The sequence below is a fragment of the Trachypithecus francoisi genome, unplaced genomic scaffold, assembly GCF_009764315.1.
Source record: "Trachypithecus francoisi isolate TF-2019V2 unplaced genomic scaffold, Tfra_2.0 Lachesis_group12, whole genome shotgun sequence".
Lineage (NCBI taxonomy): Eukaryota > Metazoa > Chordata > Mammalia > Primates > Cercopithecidae > Trachypithecus > Trachypithecus francoisi.
Genome location: NW_022681457.1, coordinates 118,317,384 through 118,338,540, shown reverse-complemented (window position 1 = coordinate 118,338,540; position 21,157 = coordinate 118,317,384). Strand labels below are relative to the sequence as shown.

Here is a 21,157-nt window from a genome sequence, read left to right as displayed (position 1 = left end):
CCATGCTCAAAGCACCAGCCCCATTTCTCTGTGAATCATGACAAAGTCCAAAGTTACCAGTTCCCATACATTGTCCCTGTGTCTCTCTCTCCCCCTCAACCTTAACCAACCTCTCTGTAGGCCCCACGCTCCCGGGGCACAACAGTCCATCCTGGCAGAAGCTTCCTGACTCAGAGCTGCTCTTCTGCCCCCGCCACCCTCCCCGGTATGGGCTCCGTCCTCCCACCTGGCCTCGACATAATCCCTTAATCTCAGGGAGCTCAGCTCTTCCCTATAGGCAGGCATGAGGCACCCTGCCAGGGGGATAGCTACGGGACGGAAGGACTCAAGCCAAGAACTGACCTGGGGCCCCAGGAAGGTGTCACCATCGACGTCACTGGCCACCGGGCTGCAGAAACCCCCGGGGACTTCCGGGGCAAGTGCTGCCCTGTGGTCAGAATGTCCTCCCAGGCGGCCCAGCATGGCCTCTATTCTGGGTCAGGCTCAAGGAAATCCCTGCCCGACTCTGGCTGCTGGGACTTGCTCCCCATGAAATAGATCTGGCTTCAGGGACCTTTTCACGTGGCCTCTGGAACGCCCAGTGTCCTAGCTCCACTGAGACTGGCCTCAAAAGGCAGGTTTAGAGACCCAGAGTGAGAAAGCGGCCAGGTGGTGGCTGTTGGGGGACGGTTAGCAAGTCAGAGGCAAGAGCGGTTATTCCATGTTAAAAAGTATCAGAACGATCCAAGCTACATTCAACTTCATACTTACAGGGAGCGCTTCATGCCAGTGCTGGGAGAGGAGGAAGGAGCTGTGTGGTCAGCGCCAGCAGGCATTACGTGAGCTGTAAGGTATAGAGTCCCGTGCACAGCGCCCGCAGTCACAAGCCACACCCCGGGAGGAGGGCAGGCCATGGGCCAGGCCCCAGCTAAGGAGCTAGAAGGTTCAACGGGTCAGCCCTGAGGGTCTCCCAGTATCTCTCCCTTCTTCCCCACACGCCCAGCCCACATCCCTCACCAACAACCATGTATCACACTTGGGAGTCACAGACCAAAAAGCAGGAACAAGCCCTTTCCATGAGCAGAAACCAACAAGAACTTCCCTGAGGCCCCAGGGTCACACACCGGGGCCACCCACGAGCGTGGTGCCTGCAGGAGGGCAGGTTCCAGGGGTCTTCGAACACTGGCTCTGAGTTTTGAGGAGCAACAGAAAACGTGCTTTTGTTTTTGAAGCGGAGTCTCGCTCTGTTGCCCAGCCTAGAGTGCAGTGGCACGATCACAGCTCATTGCAGCCTCTGTCTCCCAGGTTTAAGCAACTGTCATGCCTGTCACTTAAATAGCTGGGATTACAGGTGCGCACCACCACGCCCCGCCTAGTTTTGTATCTTTGGTAGAGATGAGGTTTTGCCTTGTTGACCAGGTTGGTCTAGAACTCCTGGCCTCAAGTGATCCATCTGCCTTGGCCTCCCAAAGTGCTGGGATTATAATCAGGTGTGCGCCACTTCGCCCGGGCTCCAAAAACATGCTCTTGATGTTACCCATGAAGATCCCCCCTCGGCCACCGCTGCCATGGCCAGATCCTGGCTGCTCATGGCATAATTGCTGTGTTAGAAATCTGAAGAGCCGGGCGCGGTGACTCAAGCCTGTAATCCCAGCACTTTGGGAGGCCGAGACGGGCGGATCACGAGGTCAGGAGATCGAGACCATCCTGGCTAACCCGGTGAAACCCTGTCTCTACTAAAAAAATACAAAAAACTAGCCAGGCGAGGTGGCGGGCGCCTGTAGTCCCAGCTACTCGGGAGGCTGAGGCAGGAGAATGGCGTAAACCCGGGAGGCAGAGCTTATAGTGAGCTGAGATCCGGCCACTGCACTCCAGCCTGGGCAACAGAGCGAGACTCCGTCTCAAAAAATAAAAAAAAAAGAAATCTGAAGAAACTCCTAATAGCAATCAACAATGACTTGAAACAGCTAAGTAGTTGATTATAAAAGCATTAGATGTAACAACAAAAAGAAGAGAATGCTGTCTAGGAGAACCTCTTGTGGTCCATAATACAATTAACACTTCATAAATGTCAGGAAAACTTTCAATTACAACCAAAACCTGAGACTTTTCACCCTTCAGAGAGCAACATCATTATTTTAAACAAGACACAGGTCATAAGGTTGGCTGGCAAGACAAAGTAAGATACTTTAAAGCTGGAAACCTAACTGGACATAGTGGCGCACGCCTGTGGTCCCAGCTACTCGGGAGGCTGAGGTGGGAGCATTGCTTAAACACAGGAGGTGGAGGCTGCAGTCAGCTGAGATCGCACCACTGCACTCTAGCCTGGGTGACAGAGCAAGACCCTGTCTCAGAAAAAAACAAAAACAACAACAACAACTGGAAACCTGATGTGGTCACTGGCTGGGACTTAATTTGAAACCTAGGGTTGACAGATGAATCACAAGTCCCAGTCACCAGGAGAGAGCCCAGAGTTTCCAGGGGCCCTGGCTTAGGGTGTCCTGTCTCCTAGACCCTGGGCTCAGAAGGCACATCCCACACATGACACCAGGGTCTCACAGGCAGCCTCTGGGAAGGGACTGTCCCAGGAGACCTCGGGGGGACCAGCTCCCATCCCCAGGGCTCTGTTCCTGCTCCAGTCCTTCCTAAAGAATTCGAGCTACAGACCGGGCACAGTGGCCCACACCTGTAATCCCAGCACTTTGGGAGGCCGAGGTGGGCTCATCACGTGAGGTCAGGAGTTTGAGACCAGCCTGACCAACATGGTAAACTCTGTCTCTATTAAAAATATAAAATTAGCTAAGCATGGTGGCACATGCCTGTAGTCCCAGCTATCTGGGAGCCTGAGGCAAGAGAATCGCCTGAACCTGGAAGGCAGAGGTTGCAGTGAACTGAGATCACGCCATTGCACTCCAGCCTGGGCGACAATAGCGAAACTCCATCTCAAAAAAAAAAAAAAAAAGAATTCCAGCTACAGGCACTTTGTCAACTCCAGGATGGCAGCTGAGGCGCACACCAAATCCTTCTCTCCGACTCCTCCAGGTCACATGGAGGTCCCCCTGCAGCATCGAGGCCTCTGTGGGGACGGAGGTGCATCCAGATGGGGTTGGGGTGCTGAACAACTGGCCTCGGCCTGCCTCCCGCTTTCCACACCCCACCAGAGTGGCCTTCTGCGAGCTCTGTGAAGCTACTGGTCCTCGTGGCCTCTCCCGGGAAAAGCCGTCCTCCCACCCCCATCTGGTTCATCTTCTGCTCAAGCATCCCTTCTCCAGGGAGCTGCCCAGGATGGCGCAACCCCCTCCACTGCACCCCCTCTAGAACTGTCCTCCGCTCCTGCAGAGCCAATGATCCCATTTGTACTGGCACATTTGTTGGCTTGTCTGTTTCACTGATGTCTGTCTCCGTCTAGCCTGGAAGTCCCATGAGGGCAGGGCCGGGCCCAGGGGGCCCAAAGCAAGTATCCAGCTGACAGGCTGGAACCCTCTGGAGACCCACGGGGGCCGGGTGTGGGTCACATGTGGACACCAGGCCACCACAGACTCAAGCTGGCCTGAGCCCCATTAGAGCCCCAGGTTTGCATCCTCCTGGAGTGGATGCTGAGCAGGCCAGGATCAGGAGCGCCCAGGAGCATGGCCAACAGCCCCTTCCAAGCCCTGCTGGCCGGTACTTCCTTCCAGTCTCAACTTCAGTGCCACTCCTGGGAGCAGCCTGCCCTGGAGTCTCACACCTGTCCACCTCCCTGCCTCCCTGCAAGCGGGTGGAGAGCCTGGGGGCAGTCAAGTGCTGGCCATCACCTGCCCACGGGGCAGCCCAGACTGGCTCCACCCTTCCTGCCAATTCCTCTACAGCGCGGCAACGTGCTGTCATTCCTCCATTGGGTCAGAGCCTGGACCATCCAGACTGCCAATCAAATCATGACCGTGCCCAAAGGTCCCTCCACCAAATGTGGAGGCGGGTGAGGCTGGTCATGCATCAGAGAGCTGAAGACAACGTGTCCAGGTGGCTCTTGGGAGCACTGAACCTGACACGAAAGGCAGAGGCACGGCCCAACAAGCACTGCCTGCAGACCTGGCCGCGTCACGTGGAGGTCAGGATGCTTCAGGATCTCCCAGCAATGAGGGGAGCTCAGGCCTCCTTCCCATGACCTCCCCCCATGCATGAGAAGGGCAGGAAGGGGGGTCCGCACTTGCCCTGTATACCAGTAGTGTCTGTCCGTATCCTGTGGTGAACCTGGCACTAGGCAAAGTTGGGACATTGTGGGGCCCATCTAAGGAAGGGGAGAGAACCCCAAACCCACTTCCACACATCTGCCTCAGAAACCAGCAAAGCAAACACAACCTCAAGCAGTGCCAGGCCCTGCCATGACAAGGCAGCCAAGACTCGGAGGGCTCTGTGGGGGCAAAAAGACCTCTTGGTCCTGCCAATCAGCCCACAAGTGGAGGCGCTGCCTTGGGATGGCTCCACCATGTCACCCGTCCAAATGCACCTGCAGTTGAGGTGGCTGGGGTTTATTTAAAAGATGGGTGGGACCAGCTTGAGGTGAAAACGGATTAACGAAGAACAGCATCTCCCACCGAGCAGGGGATCAGTGCCCACCTCGGACAGGTGTGGGTGCTTGTTTAGTTCTGGGGAAGGCGGCCAGAGGGGAGCGCCTGGTCCTCTCTGAACCTCTCTGCAGGAACAGCAGCCAGGGCCCTGATGAAGCCAGACATTCATGACAAAGTGTCTCATCAGGAAAGGCAGGGCTCTTCGAGGCCCTGCAGCAAATGTCAAGGCCCGTGTCCGGAGGCGACGCAGCCGTGCAGGAGGAGCCCTGAGTTCCACGGCTTTGGAGTCAGATGGGCCTGGGTTTAAATCCAGACTTGGCCACTGAACAGGGGCAGGCCAGGAGACTGCACTGTGCCTCAGTTTCCTCACCTGCAAATGCTTTCCCCAGGCACTGAGCTTCAGAGAATGCAGGGCAGCAGGAGACCCAGCCACGACCCACTCACAGTGGCTCTCCTTCATCAGGGGCTCCACAGGCCTCCTGGGCATTTGGGGGGTAACTTCTTCCACATTTTAAAGGAGACACAGTCAACCCATGTGGTTCTATCCTTGCTGCGAGGCCATATTGATGTCAGCTGCCCACATTCATTATGTCACAAGACAGGCCCAGGACAGGAATTTGGGGTGGGGCTTGAGTGTGCCCCAGGGGCTCCGATGGAGAGGCTCACGGGGGTAAAAGCAATCATACCACGAAGTAATAAGAAGCAACGTTGAAACAAATCCCTCCCTATGGTTTGCTTTTTCTCAGCAGACACATTGATACCAGGCAAGAAGCCACTTCCCATGCTGTCCAACTGAAGACAATGGGCTATTGCGTCAGTAAAGGAAGTTCCATCTTTTCAGCTTGTGAAGCCTTAAAAACAACGCCACCGGCCGGGTGCGGTGGCTCACGCCTGTCATCCCAGCACTTTGGGAGGCCAAGGCGGGTGGATCACGAGGTCGGGAGATCAAGACTATCCTGGCTAAAATGGTGAAACCCCGTCTCTACTAAAAAATACAAAAAATTAGCCGGACGTGGTAGCGGGCACCTGTATTCCCAGCTACTCGGGAGAATGGCGTGAACCCGGGAGGCGGAGCTTGCAGTGAGCTGATATCGTGCCACTGCACGCCAGCCTGGGTGACAGAATAAGACTCCGTCTCAAAACAAACAAACAAACAAACAAAAATAAACCCTACCCACGATCCCTGGGCTCCAGGATGGGAGCGGCTGTAGCAGCTCCGACATGGAGGTCTGGCTGTGTGTTCTGTGCTGAACACTGCAGGCACCCCCACACATGAGCGTGGTCTAAGAGGCGGGGCTCAGCTGTGCTCACAGGACCCCAATCCATAAGGTCCCTCCGGCCCTGGGTTCCAGCGCAAACACTCCGAGAGGCTGGGGGAGCAGGAAGGCTCGCTGCCTAGATCTACTCCCTTCTCCCAAACCTCCCACACTTCTCAGGGGCCCGATGTCTGTGGCTGAAGGGGCCTGGACAGGGCGAGGGGGCGCTACCTCTCCAGCTTCCTTGAACTCACCCAGGGCTGAGGAGGCCCTTCTCCCTCTCCAGCGTCCCTGCCTGTCCACAGGGCTTGGAGGAGGAGGAAGCAGAGTGCACAGGTGGCTGGAGCCCTGGTTGTCTCTTTAAGTCAGGTGGGACTAACTACCTACTGTGGGAGGAAGAACAATGGCCCTGGGAGATGTTCCCCCTCATCTGGACCTTTGAACATGTGACCTGACACAGCAAAAAGGACTCTGCAGACCTGACTAGGTCAAGGACCCTGAGACAGCAGCACAAGCAGGCTCGAGATGGCAGTGTCTGTCTCTGACTGCCTCTGAATTCAGCAGCAAAAAGGGCCCCTGGGCTGAAGCCGTCGGGAGGGACACCACCCAGCAGTGTCTTCCTTGGGGCCTGAGCCCGCTAACTGTGGGAGCCCTTAACGATGCATTTTCAAGCTGCTGAGAGCCAGGAGTTCCAGCACAAGCGCACGGGGACCAGCTGCAGTCACTTAACAGTCCAGCACAGGCCTCGAAGGTGGCTGTAGCCATGTGTGATCAACGAGGGTCGACCTTCATCACTCACACTCCAGGTCCTGACAGCGGATGCCGGGTGGTGTTCAGGCCAGGTCACTGGGGACCAAAGCATGAGCTCAGAGCTCTGGCCCCAAAGACCGACTGCTGGGCCTGCCCTCCCAGCCCCACCTGGAACCAGCTCCATGGCGGTGAACAGCTTCCTTAACCCCATAGGAATTGCAGCTTCCAAATGGGAAAAACAAAGGGAGGTAGCGACAGTCCCTGTCTCACTGGGCTGTGTGAGAAGTAAATGGTATGAAGCACGTAGCACAATGCCTGGCATCAAGTATGTCATTTATACCTGGCATCAAGTATAAATATATCGGTGTCTGTAGTGGGCCGAATTATGAATTACAGCCGCTTTCTGTTTTTAAGTAATTGTTGAGCCTGCCTGGAATGGCACAGCCCGTGAGCACTGGCAGGTACCCCAGCCTGACTCCCCCAGCAGACAGGCGTCTCTCCAGGGGCGGCAGCAGCCAGATTTCAGCAGTATGCCAGAGATTTGGAAAAGAAAACAAAATAATACCAAAAAAAAAAAAAAAAAGCTGTTAGCAAGACGGAAAGGTTGCCAAGTGTTTCAGAGTTTAGGAAAAGCTCAGTGTTACACTCCAAAAAGAGCTGTGGTTGTTAACGTTCGTAAGAAAAGCCTGGAAACCGTGAACTGACTTCGTATTTCTTACATAACACACCCCGAGGCCTTTTCTAGAAGACTCCTCATTTTTCACCCTAATAGTGGAGATCGTTTCTCCCCAAGAAAACGTCAACTTTATGTTTTCTCACCAAGTGCTTCCAAAACGATTACACTGGAGGTAACGATAGAACTTTTTCACACCAGCTATCTCTGGGCATTTTAATGTCTCAACTGAAAAAAAAAAAAAAAAAATCCACACAGCAAGTGACCCCGCAGCTCCCATTAGGGGCTCCTCTGCTTGCCTGGGGGGTGGAGGCTCTCCTGCTCTGTGGGTGCCAGTGGGCTGGGCTCCATGTGCCTTCCCCTATGCTGGTCCCTTGGGTGCGGGCTCCGGCCTGTCATGGCCCTCGCGTCCCCCGCACCGACTCCGTTGCTGGCCTGGGAACTCCACGCGCCTTTGCTGGGTGGGCACTTTACATTTCCCGTGAGATCCAGTCACATGGATGAAGCAGTCCTTCCTTTGCTCCAACTGCCTGGTGAGAGTTTAACTTGCCACACACCTGCTAAGGACCCCACAGGTGCCTGGCCGTGCTAGTTGGTACACAGGTGTAAGGGGACAGCTATGACAAGTGGCAGCCTGTCCTAGCAGACCTGAAGTACCAGCTGGAGGGACTGGAGCTGAATGTGGCGTGTCCCGGGCAGCCACGGAGGCTGTGAGCAGAGGAACAGCAGGTCCCTGGCATCAAAAGGCTGTGACAATGGAGGCGGTGTTGGGTTGGGCTGGTGAGGGGTGAGGGTAACAGAGGTGGCCCTCTGTGGTCCAGGCAAGCGTGGGGCATCCTAGAAGAGTCTGGTTCGTAAGTGCCGAATTTGCAGCCAACAGAGCTGGGCCCACGGCAGGGTGGCAGTGGCCTCTGTGGCTGCTGGTGAGGCCTCTCCCAGTCATGACAAGTACCCCAAGTTTGTAAGTTCCTCCTAGGCACTCGCCCTTCATGGCTGAAACTCAAAGTTATCTTCTGAACCCTTGGGCCAATGTCTGGATGAAGCAAAGCTGTCCATGTAACTTCCTGACAGATACCCCATCCGAGCAAGGGGAAGCCACAGCCACAGAGCCTGGCACTTGGCCGATATCGCAAAAAAGATCACTCTCCCAAGAAGGCAGTTTTACGGGAGGCTGAAGGAGAGAAACCAAAGCACGTCCTGCCTTAAATCTGGAGAAGCCACCCCGCAGGTCGGGCGTCTCCATTCCACATTCCCATTGTTTTGTGTTTTTTTGTTTTTTGTTTTTTTTTGAGACGGAGTCTGGCTCTGTCGCCCAGGCTGGAGTGAAGTGACACGATTTCGACTCACTGCAACATCTGCCTCCTGGGTTCCAGCGATTCTCCTATCTCAGCCCCCCAAGTAGCTGGGATTACAGGCACCTGCCACCACACCCGGCTAATTTTTGTATTTTTAGTAGAGATGGGGTTTCACCATGTTGGTCAGTCTGGTTTCAAACTCCTGACCTCAGGTGATCAGACTGCCTCGGCCTCCCAAAGTGCTGGGATTACAGATGTGAGCCACCAGGCCCAGCCTGTTTTGTTTTTTAAATTGAGACAAGGTCTCACTCTGTCACCCAGGCTGAGCGCAGTGGCGCAATCATGGCTCACACTGCAGCCTCTGCCTCCTGGGCTCATGTGATCCTCCTTCCTTAGCCTCCTGAGTAGCCCAGATAATTTTTAAATTTTTTGTAGAGATGGCATCTCACCATGTTGCCCAGGCTGGTCTCAAACTCCAAGGCTCAAGTGATCTTCCCGCCTCAGCCTCCCAAAGTATTGGAATTACAAACGTGAGCCACTGTGACCAGCCTGCTTTTTTTTTGTTTTTTGTTTTGTTTTTAAAGAGACAGGGGTCTCACTGTGTTGCATACGTTGGTCTCGAACTCCTGGACTTAAGCAATCCTCCTACTTTAGCATCCTAAGTAGCCAAAACTACAGGCGTGAGCCATTGTGCCCAGGCCCAGCTATTTTTCTAATAAAATATGCTGAAATGGGCAAATCAGAAAACCACCTTCCCCCTGCTAAGACAGAATAATGTGCTCCCAAAAGATGCCCACGCCTGAACCCACGGAACCTGTGACCTCCCATGGCAAATGGGACTCTGCAGACATTGACTAAGTGACAGCCCTGGAGACGGGAAGATTGTTCTGGGGTACCCGGGTGGCCTGACAGAATCACAGGGGTCCTATGAGAGAGAGGCAGGAGTCTCAGCCGGAGGTGGGGAATGGGATGATGTTAGGAGAGGCTGGAGGATGGCCGGCGCCATGAGCCGAGGAATGTGGACGGTTCAGAAGCTGGGAAAGGTGAGACATGGATTCTTCCCTCCAGCCTGCTGGTGGGATGCAGCCTGTAGACCTGCCTTAGACTTCTGACCTCCAGAATTACAGGGGAGCGAGGGCGGGCTGTTTTAGGCTGCTGTGTATGGAAATGTTACGGCAGCCCCAGGGAATTCATGGAGGCCACATGACTGGCAACAGGTCTCAACTCCTGGGCTTTTCCCCACTGTGGCAGATCAGGGCTGCTCACATGAGGGGCGCAGGCTGTGAACGGCTGCCATGGCCCTATTGTGCCCTAGGGCTCCAACCACCTGGATGTGCCCAGTCTACCTGCAGGCACCTTTTCCATAAACGTATGATTTTAAAGGTAATCCTTATGCAGATTAAATTTATACTTGACTTAAGGTTAACACTAATACAATGCCCCAACACAAAGAACTGCAACCCTCGGTCTATGCAACTATTTCTTGTCATTACAAAACCGCTGCCTTCTGGGGCTTATGGAGGAGGCGTCACATCCGTTCTCACTTTTGACACTGACCCTGACTCCCTGCCATTTAGAGGAAAGGCCCCAGTCCTTCGTCAGTAGCCCCCAGGCCTGCTAACTGTAGAGACTCTCATTTGGCTCTAGTGGGGCTGCTTTCTGGAGTCAGGGTCCAGAGCCAGCCCCCTTCCCGGCTGTCTGACTGTTCTTCTCAAAAGTGGGGGGGCCCTGGGGGCCTGCTGGGGTCATTCCCCCTGCATTCCTCAGAGCGGCCCCTTCTCCAGGCTGACGCCAGTCTCACTGCTGGCTCTCACAAGGGCAGGTCCCACATCCACAGAGACAGAGGCTGCCTGGGGCTGGTGAACCCCAGAGGGCATTTTACCAAGTTCATGATTTTCTACAAGTGGAAGTGAGCTAGTGTCTACAGGAGTTGAGCTTTAAGGAGAGAAAATGGGTCCCCAGATGATACATCTACTCACAACCTCAGAATGGGGTCTTTTTTTTTTTTTTAAGATGGAGCCTTGCTCTGTCGCCCAGGCTGGAGTGCAGTGGCGCGATCTCGGCTCACCACAAGCTCCACTTCCCGGGTTCACACCATTCTCCTGCCTCATCCTCCCGAGTAGCTAGGACTACAGGCGCCGCCACCACGCCCGGCTAACTTTTTCTATTTTTAGTAGAGACGGGGTTTCACCGTGTTAGCCAGGATGGTCTCGACCTCCTGACCTCGTGATCTGCCCGTCTCGGCCTCCCAAAGTGCTGGGATTACAGGCATGAGCCATCACACCTTTGCTTAATGATACCTTAGCAGGTATCATTAAGCAAAAAGTCTTGAGATGAGATCACCTGAGATTCTCCAGGTGTGTCCTAAATCCTATGACAAGTGTCCTTATAAGAGACAGAAGAGGAGAAACACACAGAGGAGGAGGAGGCCTTGTGACCACAGAGACAGACCAGAGTGACGCAGCCACAAGCCAAGCAACATCAAGGAACAGCTGCTGCTCCCAGAAGCTGGAAGAGGCAGGGACGGATCCTTCCCTGAAGACTTCAGAGGGACCTTGGCCCTGCCGACACCTTGATTTCAGAATTCTGGCCTCTAGAACTGGCGGCGAACAGACGTCTATTGTTCTGAATCCACGAGAAAGCAACGCCCATTCTCTACAGTACACAGCTCTGCCAGGCACCACGTGCAATCTGAGGTGAGGTTTCTGTGCCTGCCAGCAGCTCCCTGGGCTCCTGACACTGACTGGGACAGTCCACAATAATGTGTGCTCCCGCCCGACAGGCCAGCAGGGTCTGGCCCTCGAGGCCTCCTTCATGGTATGGTCGAAGTGAGAGGCAGGTGTGGGGCTCGAGGGTGTAGAGCGGTCCCAGCAGAGTCCGTGAGAAAGTCACACTTACACACTGCCACGCCGCCAGCCCCCTGCGGTTTCTCACACACCCGCCCAGTTCCACCCAGAACCCAGAGCCAGCGGCGGCCGTGCCTCTCCCCACAGCCTCGCTCTGTGTCCCTGCGGAGGGGCAAGCGTGGGAGGCAGCGAGCTCCCGCATCTAAGCTCCTGCATCTAAGGTGCAGCATTCTGGCGCAAGCACGATACCCTGCTCTGACAGCCCAGGCCCCACTCAGCCAGCACAGCCCTCGCCTCCTGCAAATGACCTGGCAGGTGCGACAATCCTCTGGAAAACAACACACGAGTGTGACAGCACTCAACGGCCCCCGGATGTGACAGCATCCAGTGGGCCCTGGAGGATGCTGGCACAGAAACAAGCCAGACTCCATGGCTGCTATTTCAGTTTGGTCCAAATTCCTCTATACACAAAACAAGATGTCATCTAAGAAAACAACAGTCTTTCTGTTCCCAGTAAGGGCCCAGTGCTTTACCCAGGAGGCCCTGGCCAAAGCCAAAACAAGGTGGGGGCCTGGGTGGCCCACTGTCAGGTCCTGGGTGTCGCTCAGGACAGCGGGAATCAGGCGAGCCCACCTAGCCTGCCCTGCATCCTCACTGTGTGAAGGAAGCCAATGTAAGTGAATGTCCTGCCAGGAATTCTGGCTTCTGAAAATGAAGGTCCCCTCCTGCAAGCCTTGTGGAAAGTCTTTGTCAAAGCGGCTCCTCGTCCGAGTTGCCCCAGATGTCTTCTAGGTTGCTAAAAGCATTTGACCCGGACTGCAGTCCCTGGTTTTCCCTTAAAATTAATGATTCCTATTGACCAAGAACCACGACACACCCTCTAGCACTCTCCCTTAAAAGTTAATTCTGGTTGTACAAGGAGTTGAGGGTGGGGACTTTTTTTTTTTTTTTTTTTTTTTTGCGACAGAGTCTTGCTCTGTTGCCCAGGCTGGAGTGCAGTGGTGTAATCTCAGCTCACTGCAACCTCCACCTCCCGGGTTCAAGCGACTCTCATGCTTCATCCTCCCAAGTAGCTGGGTTTACAGGCGCCCGCCACCACGCCTGGCTAATTTTTGTGTTTTTAGTAGAGATGGGGTTTCACCATGTTGGCTAGGCTGGTCTCGAACTCCTGGGCTCAAATGATCCACCCACTTTGGCCTCTGAAAGTGCTGAGTACAGGTGTGAGCCACTGCGCCTGGCCGAGCCAGGGGCTTTGGATGGGAGGATCCCCCTTGAACGGCTTCCACATTTCTAACAAAGTTTGCCTTTTCATTCTTTGGGTGCTTTGCTGGGCTTTGTGCAGAGAACATCTGATGACTGGGGCTGACATTTAGGAAACAGAGTGACCATCTTGGAAAGTCTATTTCTTTTTTTTTTTTTTCTTTTGAGACAGAGTCTTGCTCTGTCGCCCAGGCTGGAGTACAGTGACGCGAGCTCCACTCACTGCAAGCTCTGCCTCCCGGGTTCATGCCATTCTCCGGCCTCAGCCTATCATGTAGCTGGGACTACAGGCACCCGCCACCGCACCCGGCTAATTTTTGTATTTTTAGTAGAGACGGGGTTTCACCATGTTAGCCAGGATGGTCTCGATCTCCTGACCTTGTGATCTGCCCGTCTCAGCCTCCCAAAGTGCTGGGATCACAGGTGTGAGCCACCGCGCCCGGCCGGAAAGTCTATTTCTTTCCTGACAGTTCTCCAAGGACACTCAGGGACAACTGAGCACGGCGAGTCCTACGGAATGTGCATGTTTCCCACTATGGGCTGTGCATTTGTATTTCACAAGGTCACCCTAATCGTGATTTACGCAGGCATGAGTCCTAGAAAAGGCAGCATGGAATACGATGCCACGGATTTTCCCGCAGCGTCAGGCACTGCCACGCACCGCGCAGGCCTGTGGGGGACAAGCTAAAACATACGGGACTCACTTGTTTTGGGTAGATTCTAAAATGACATTGTGGTCTATGTTTGTGGCAAACATCTATCAGTTAAGAAAATATTTTGAGTGAGCTGCTGTTGTTACAAAAAATACAAAATACAAAAACTACTCAGTTATGGTGGAGCTGGCCTGTAGTCCCGGCTATCTGAGAGGCTGAGGTGGGAGGATCACTTGAGCACGGGAGTTCAAGCTACAGTGAGCAGATTACGCCACTGCACTCCAGCCTGGGTGACAGAATGAGACCGTGTCGTGGGGGAAAAAAAGGATTCTGCAAAGTGGAAGAAGGCAATGCCAGAGACCTTCCTTCTCCTTACCCCAAAGCATCCAAAATCCAGCATGTGCGAGCCTACCCTGCTCTCAGTAATTCCAGGGAGGGAGGCAGCCCTCTACCGTTCCAATCTCAGGTGCTTCTGCCCCAGTCCTGGGTCTCCCATTGCCAGGCGTGTTCTGTGGTAGTAGCTGCCGGAGAGAGCACCAAGGCTGGCCTGCCCAGGGCCTGGGAGTCTGCCCCTACTCAGGCTCTGGTGGGCAGGAGCTGTGGCAAGGAGAGCCAAGCTTGCACTTCTTCCACTCTGCCGCTTCCCACGACCTGGGGCTGGTCTCAGCCAACAGCTCCTCTAACCAGCTGCTTCAATGAGGAGGTGTCCTCAGAATCAGCACCAGGCCCTGACAATGCTGACGCCACCCTTAGCCTGCGAGGCAGCGCTGCTGCAGGGGGTGTGCACGGCCTCATCTCAGCAGACGTGACACTGACAGAAATCACTATGTGTCGGGTGCACTTCACTTTACTTCTACAGAGAACAGTCATGTAAGACAAGCATGGTGATCTCTGCTCATACAAACTGCAGAGGCCTCTGGCCTCTCAAGCTGGCACATGCACCCCAGGGACAGCAGGCACCGTTTTCCAGCAGGGGCCAGGTGGCTGGGGTTGGGTTTTTGTCATGGGGAAAAACCACCCAATGCCAGTGCTGCCCTGGGTGGCGTGGGCAGGGCTGGTTGAGGAGAGGCTCCTGTGGGCTTTTCTGTATTTGACCCTGCCACTGCCTAAATCATGAATCATTAATTCCGCTCCCAAAATGAAAGGTGCTGCCGTGAGGTTTGGTGTCCAGGGTCATGGCAGCTGTAGGCACAGGACCTTCCCAGAGCTCTGTCTGTGGAGCGCTTTCAGAGAGTGAGTTTAGGCAGGTCTTTAGGAGGATAACGGCCCCATCATATCTGAGTCAAGGATTTTACCAGATTGAAACCTCAAGTCGACAAACAGCAAGGACAAAGCAAGAAACCTCAGCTTCCTGCTCCCTGTGGCAGATGGGCACATGCCATGGTCCATGTGACCCTGGGTGTGAACAGAAAACAAACTGGTGCAGGGACCCAAGCAGCTGAAGGCCACTGCCTCCCTCGTCTTTGCCAGAAGAGTGGTTACCTTTTCTGATCTTGTCATGAAAATTAATGGCGTCCACAGAAGCTGTGACAATGTTGGTCTTGCAGTGGCGTGCAGCCACGATCCCAGCAACCTCGTCCATGAGCTTCATGGTCACGCCTGCGGAGAAAGGGGCATGCGGCAGATGAGACACGGAGGCAGGGGAGACTATTTCATATCCTGGAAACAAGTTACAAATCAAGCCCTCCCCTCCCACTAGCCACCAGCAAGGGCCGAAGCCAGCAGGGGTGCAGGGTGCTCGGCTGCACATGCTGTGGCTCACGCACTACACGGGGTTTCCTCAGGAGCTTTTGAAAAAAACGACCATGGCTGATATGCCAAGTCACTAACAAAACAGCCCTTTTCCTGTCTTCTACAGATATCTCACCCTTCTGGGCAAGTTTTGTTACAATATCAACTGGGATGGATGCAATCCTAAAGTCACAGAACAACATGTGCTGGCGAGGATGTGGGGGAAATCAGAACCCTCCTCCACTGCCAGTGGGAGCCAGAGGTGCAGGTGCTTTGGCAACAGTTTGAAGGTTCACAGGAGGCTAAACACAGAGGGACTGTACGACCTAGCAATTCCACTCCCAGGTAGATACCCAGAAGAAATACATGCTCAACAGAAACTTACACAGAGCTTTCACAGCAGTATGTACGCATAACAGCCAAAAGGTAGAAACGACTCAAAGGCCCACGCATGATGAATGGAGAAACAAAATGTGGCCCGTCCATACAATGGAACAATAAATGATGCATTAGGAATGAAGCTTGAAAATGCTGTGCAAAGCAAAAGGAGCCAGACCCCAAAGACCACATACTCTATGCTGCCATTGACAGGAAAAGCCCCGAATAGGCAAGTCCATGGGGACAGAGGGTAGATTAGGGGTTCCCTAGGGATAAGGGATTAGCAGGATATGGGAATGACCACTAATGTGTACAGGGTCTCTTTTTAGGAGTAATGATAACATTCTCAAATTGATGGCAACAGTGGTTGCACAACTCTGTGAATATACAAAAAAAAAATCAATAACTTGTACACTTTATTTCTGAGACAGAGTTTCACTTTGTCACCCAGGCTGGAGTATAGTGACGCAATCTCAGCTCACTGCAGCCTCAATCTCCCCAGGCTCAGGTGATCCTCCTACTTCAGCCTCCCAAGTAGCTGGGATGATAGGCACATGTTACCACACTGGCTAATATTTTTGTAGATGGGGTCTTGCTATGTTGCCCAGGCTGGCCACAAAGTCCTGGACTGAAGCAGTTTGCCCACCTCACCTCCCAAAGTGCTGAGATTACAGGCATGCTACTGAGCCAGGCCAGGACACTTTAAATAGATGAAATGTGTGGTATGTGGATCATCCTCAGTACAGCTGTTATATCAAACAAAGACTCACTGAAAGCATACTGGAGAATACTTGGGCTACAGATGTCTGATTTTACTCAGTCTCTCTTGTTTGATGAACCAGTACTGTGCACATGCTGGTCCCCCACCCCCAGTTCTCAACCCCGGTACAACACATATATTAAATTATTTCAATTTTTAGCTTTTTTTTTTTTTTGAGATGGAGTCTTGCACTGTCCCCCAGGCTGAAGTGCACTGGCGTGATCTTGGCTCACCGCAACATTTGCCTCCCAGGTTCAAGCGATTCTCGTGCCTCAGCCTCCCAAGTAGCTGGGACTACAGGCACTTGCCACTATGTCCAGCTAATTTTTTATATTTTTAGTAGAGACGGGGTTTCACCATGTTGTCCAGACTGGTCTTTTTTTTTTTTTTTTTTTGAGACGGAGTCTCGCTCTGCCCCCAGGCTGGAGTGCAGTGGCGCCGTCTCGGCTCACTGCAAGCTCCGCCTCCCGGGTTCACGCCATTCTCCTGCCTCAGCCTCCCGAGTAGCTGGGACTACAGGCGCCCGCCACTACGCCCGGCTAATTTTTTTGTATTTTTAGTAGAGATGGGGTTTCACTGTGTTAGCCAGGATGGTCTCGATCTCCTGACCTCGTGATCCGCCCACCTCGGCCTCCCAAAGTGCTGGGATTACAGGCTTGAGCCACCGCGCCCGGCCCAGACTGGTCTTAAACTTCTGACCTCATGATCCACCCACTTCGGCCTCCCAAAATTCTGGGATTACAGGCGTGAGCCACCACGCCCACCCATAACTTTTTAATTTATTTTTTATTTTCTTGCAGAGATGGGGTCTTGCTATATTGCCCAGGCTGGTCTCAAACTCCTGTGCTAAAGTGATCCTCCTGCTTCACCCTCCCAAAGTGTGGGGATTACAGGAGTAAAGTAGGTCACCGCTCCTGGCTCTTATTTCACTTAAAAACTTACATTCTACCTTTTCTTAGACTGAACTACATGAAATTGCCAATAGTCAACCATATTTGACTTATAAAAGCAGCAAAGTGATATTAACCAACTTAATACCTATTAGAAATTTTAGGCCGGGCGCGGTGGCTCAAGCCTGTAATCCCAGCACTTTGGGAGGCCGAGACGGGTGGATCACGAGGTCAGGAGATCGAGACCATCCTGGCTAACACGGTGAAACCCCGTCTCTACTAAAAAAATACAAAAAATTAGCCGGGCGAGATGGCGGGCGCCTGTAGTCCCAGCTACTGGGGAGGCTGAGGCAGGAGAATGGCGTAAACCCGGGAGGCGGAGCTTGCAGTGAGCCGAGATCGCGCCACTGCACTCCAGCCTGGGTGACAGAGCGAGACTCCGTCTCAAAAAAAAAAAAAAAAAAAAGAAATTTTAGAAAGTTAGGTACATTCACCCTAGGACACAGAATGATTTTTTTTTTGACACGGAGTCTCGCTCTGTCACCAAGATTGGAGTACAGTGGCGAAATCTCAGCTCACTGCAACCTCCACCTCCCAGGTTCAAGCTATTCTCCTTCCTCCACCTCCGTAGTAGCTGGGATTACAGATGTGTACCACCACGCCCAGCTAATTTTTGCATTTTTAGTAGGGATGGGGTTTTGCCATGTTGTCCAGGCTGGTCTCAAACTCCTGACCTCAGGTTATCTGCCTACCTGGGCCTCCCAAAGTGTTGGGATTATAGGCGTGAGCCACTGCACTCAGCCAAGGACACAGAATGATTCCTAAAAAATCCAGACAGAGGCAGAAAACCAGACTCCATCCCACAAGTGAAAACCAGGCTTGTACAGAGTCACCTTTAGGGTGGGAATCAAACGCCCACAGCATCCAGCAGGTGAAGCTGGAAAGAGCAGAATTAGTGGGGGCCCCGGGCAGAGGCCAGCCAGGGCCCCCTGCTGCTCAGCTCCTGCCTAGTGCCCCCCACGGGGACCCCATTCTTCAAGAAACACATCCACCTAATGAGAGGCACGCATCTGTGGGCATCGGACTCTATCGACTGGAGAAAAAGATGAGCAACTGGGGAGACGTGAACACTGATTGGGTATTTGACGAGACTAAGGACTTATAAGTGTGTTTGGGAGGATGTGATAGCACTATTGTGGGTGTTCAAGGTAGGAAGTTATCTTTCGGATATAATATCTGGGATCTGCTTCAAAACACTGCAGTGGGAAAGAGGTGAGGCAGGAACGGGCAGGTGTTGCCCACTGCTGGTGCTGGGAGACGAATACCCAGGGGCTTGGGATGCTCTACACTCTGTTTTTTGTGTATATCTGAGCATTCCTAAAATAAAAAGCTAAAACAGAGACATGGGAGTTACTGATTAAAGCATTATGTTTCTATTAGCATGACTTTTCTCATAAGAGCTAAATGAAGATGCTACTAAATGAGGTAGGACAGGTGAGGGGAGGAGGGACCACATTCACATTCATTGCACTTCCGCCTGTCCTTTCAAAGACCTGGCGCATCTGTTCGGCTCAACCTGTGCTGAGGGCATCAGCATCCCGTCTTCCTTTTTCTTTTTGAGAAGGAGTCTCTCTCTGTCTCCCAGGCTGGAGTGCAGTGGTGCAAACTCGGCTCACTGCAACCTCTGCCTCCCGGATTCAAGCGATTCTCCTGCGTCAGCCTCCTGAGTAGCTGGGATTACAGGAGCTTGTGGACATGCCTGGCTAATTTTTGTATTTCTAGTGGAGACGGGGTTTCACCATGTTGGCCAGGCTGGACTCAAACTCCTGACCTCAAGTGATCCACCTGCCTCGGTCTCCCAAAGTGCTGGGATTACAGGTGTGAGCCACCATGCCCAGTTGTGTCTCCATTTCTCCATTTTTCAATCAGCATCCCCATTTTCTTTTTTCTTTTTTTTGAGACGGAGTCTCACTCTGTCGCCCAGGCTGGAGTGCAGTGGCCGGATCCCAGCTCACTGCAAGCTCCACCTCCCGGGTTTACACCATTCTCCTGCCTCAGCCTCCCGAGTAGCTGGGAGTACAGGCGCCCGCCACCTCACCCGGCTAGTTTTTTGTATTTTTTTAGTAGAGATGGGGTTTCACCGTGTTAGCCAGGATGGTCTCGATCTCCTGACCTTGTGATCCGCCCGTCTCGGCCTCCCAAAGTGCTGGGATTACAGGCTTGAGCCACTGCGCCCGGCCAACATCCCCATTTTCAAATGAACAACGGAGGCCCTAAGTCACACGGAGGTCCGATTCTAAAGAAAGAACGCAGGTGAAATACTGGGAAAATAGCTGTTTGGCTGGGGAAAGAATCCTAGGCACCAGATTTTCTCCCTCAAGCAAATAAGATGCCAATCCGTGTGCCAGGCAGGGCAGAGCACCTCTGGGCTTCAGGTGGCTTGGCTCTCACAGTTCTGCAAGGTGGTTTTACGTTGTTATTGGAAATAGAAGGTGCAGCTTGGCTAAGCCACCACCAGGCTGTCCTGGTCTCTCCCCCATGGCAAGGGGCCTCCATAAAGGCCCAGCAAGCCCAGGCCTCACAGGGTAGAGGATGGTCAGGCCGGGTCCCTAGCCCAGGACAACAAGGAAGTGAAAACACAAAATAGAATAGGACCATCCGTGCGTTAATACTGAGGGCTTCCTTGGAGGGGGAAGCCTCGGCTTCTGAATTGACCACACCCACCTGTCAGCGTGCCCCCCACCACAGTGTGGTTCAGGATCAGAGTCTGGAATGAGGCCTGGTATGAATCCCCCTGCCCCATCACCCATGCTTGAGGGGCTTGAGTCCCTCTGTTCCTGTCTAGAGTGTGTGAGTCACTGCCACAGCCTGGCTGGGAGTGAGTCCCCATCACCACTGCCACTGCCAGCTGGGTGACCTTGGGCAGGCAGGTTGCCCTCCCTGAGCCGTGGGCTCTGTGTCTGTCAGGCAGAGGAGGTGATGGCACCCACAGGCAAGGTGACTGAGGAGCAAACGAGATGGCCATGCGGCTGCTCAGTAATGGCAGCTGCTATCATGGGACGCGGGGATTTGGTGGACATCTGTTGAGCTGAACACTAATTTAATTTAGGGCTTTGGGGACAGATCTGAGGTTTGGAGGCTGAACAGAAAAGGAAAGAAAAATGAAATAAGTCAGAACACTAGGTCACGTGCTGGCTGAACACCCACACACTTGGCTCAGGTGGGCAAAGGAGGGATCCAGAGGACAGTCGGCCTCCCCTTACCAGGCACCACATGCAGAGGGCAGAGAGGCCCACGCGGCCACCTCCTGACTAGGTACTAGGTCATGGCTTTCCAGAGCGAGAGAGACAGCGAGGGAGAGACAGCGAGTGTGTGTGTGTGTGTGGCTAGAGAGAGACAGAGCAAGAGAGCGAGTGCTGAGTGTGTGTGTGTGCGCGCGTGTGTGTTTAAGGGGCTTGGTAGTGGCAGAGCTGGAGCCCACAGACTGAGTTATTCCAGGTTGATCTGCCTCATAAAGAAACTGACTTGTGACCACAACAGCTGGACTACTGGCCCCATGCACACACACAGCCAGCACAGGTGTGCCATGGAATTCCATGGCATTTCCCACAGACCAACTCTGAATACCGAATGCTGCTCTGGGCAGTCAACAGAAGCTCTGCCAGCCTCCGATGGGGGCCAGGACCAGCTGCATTTGCCATGAAACGCTGGCCATTTATATTCAGAAAATGGCAACCTGGTGATGAAGTGACAGCAGCTGAGCACAGGAATGACGACGAGCCACACGAGGACTGTGTGTGCTGGGGGACACACTGTTAGCTGGAGTATGTGAGAAGTTTATCACCAAATGTGTATTACATGTGGCCTTCCTCAGGGGGAGATAGGTCGCCGGCCAGCAGCTAGTCAGGGTCCTCCTAGGAACAAATGAGCCAGGGACAAGCAGAAGTTTTTGAGAGAGAAACGAAGAAAGGAAGGGACACCAAAACCTAGCATCAGGAACCAGGACAGCACGTGGACACAGGGTCCTGATGCTGCTGGGGGCCGTGAGCTGGACGCCGAGGGCAGCAGCTGGCATTGCTGGGGAAGCTGGTGCCAGGCGCGGCCCAGCATGTCACACAGAGGAACTCGGCTGCAAGGTC

At 53.6% G+C, this 21,157-nt stretch overlaps 1 protein-coding gene across 3 annotated transcripts in view; it reads right to left on the bottom strand.

The window, feature by feature from the left end:
• The window catches only part of ACOT7 (acyl-CoA thioesterase 7), a 136,031-nt gene that overhangs the window by 17,990 nt on the left and 96,884 nt on the right, over positions 1–21,157 (bottom strand). For all 3 annotated transcript variants that reach the window (XM_033228600.1, XM_033228599.1, XM_033228601.1), the window contains exon 7: positions 14,742–14,858. In XM_033228600.1, the coding sequence (XP_033084491.1) occupies positions 14,742–14,858 (117 nt within the window). The remainder of the gene's footprint in view (positions 1–14,741; positions 14,859–21,157) is intronic.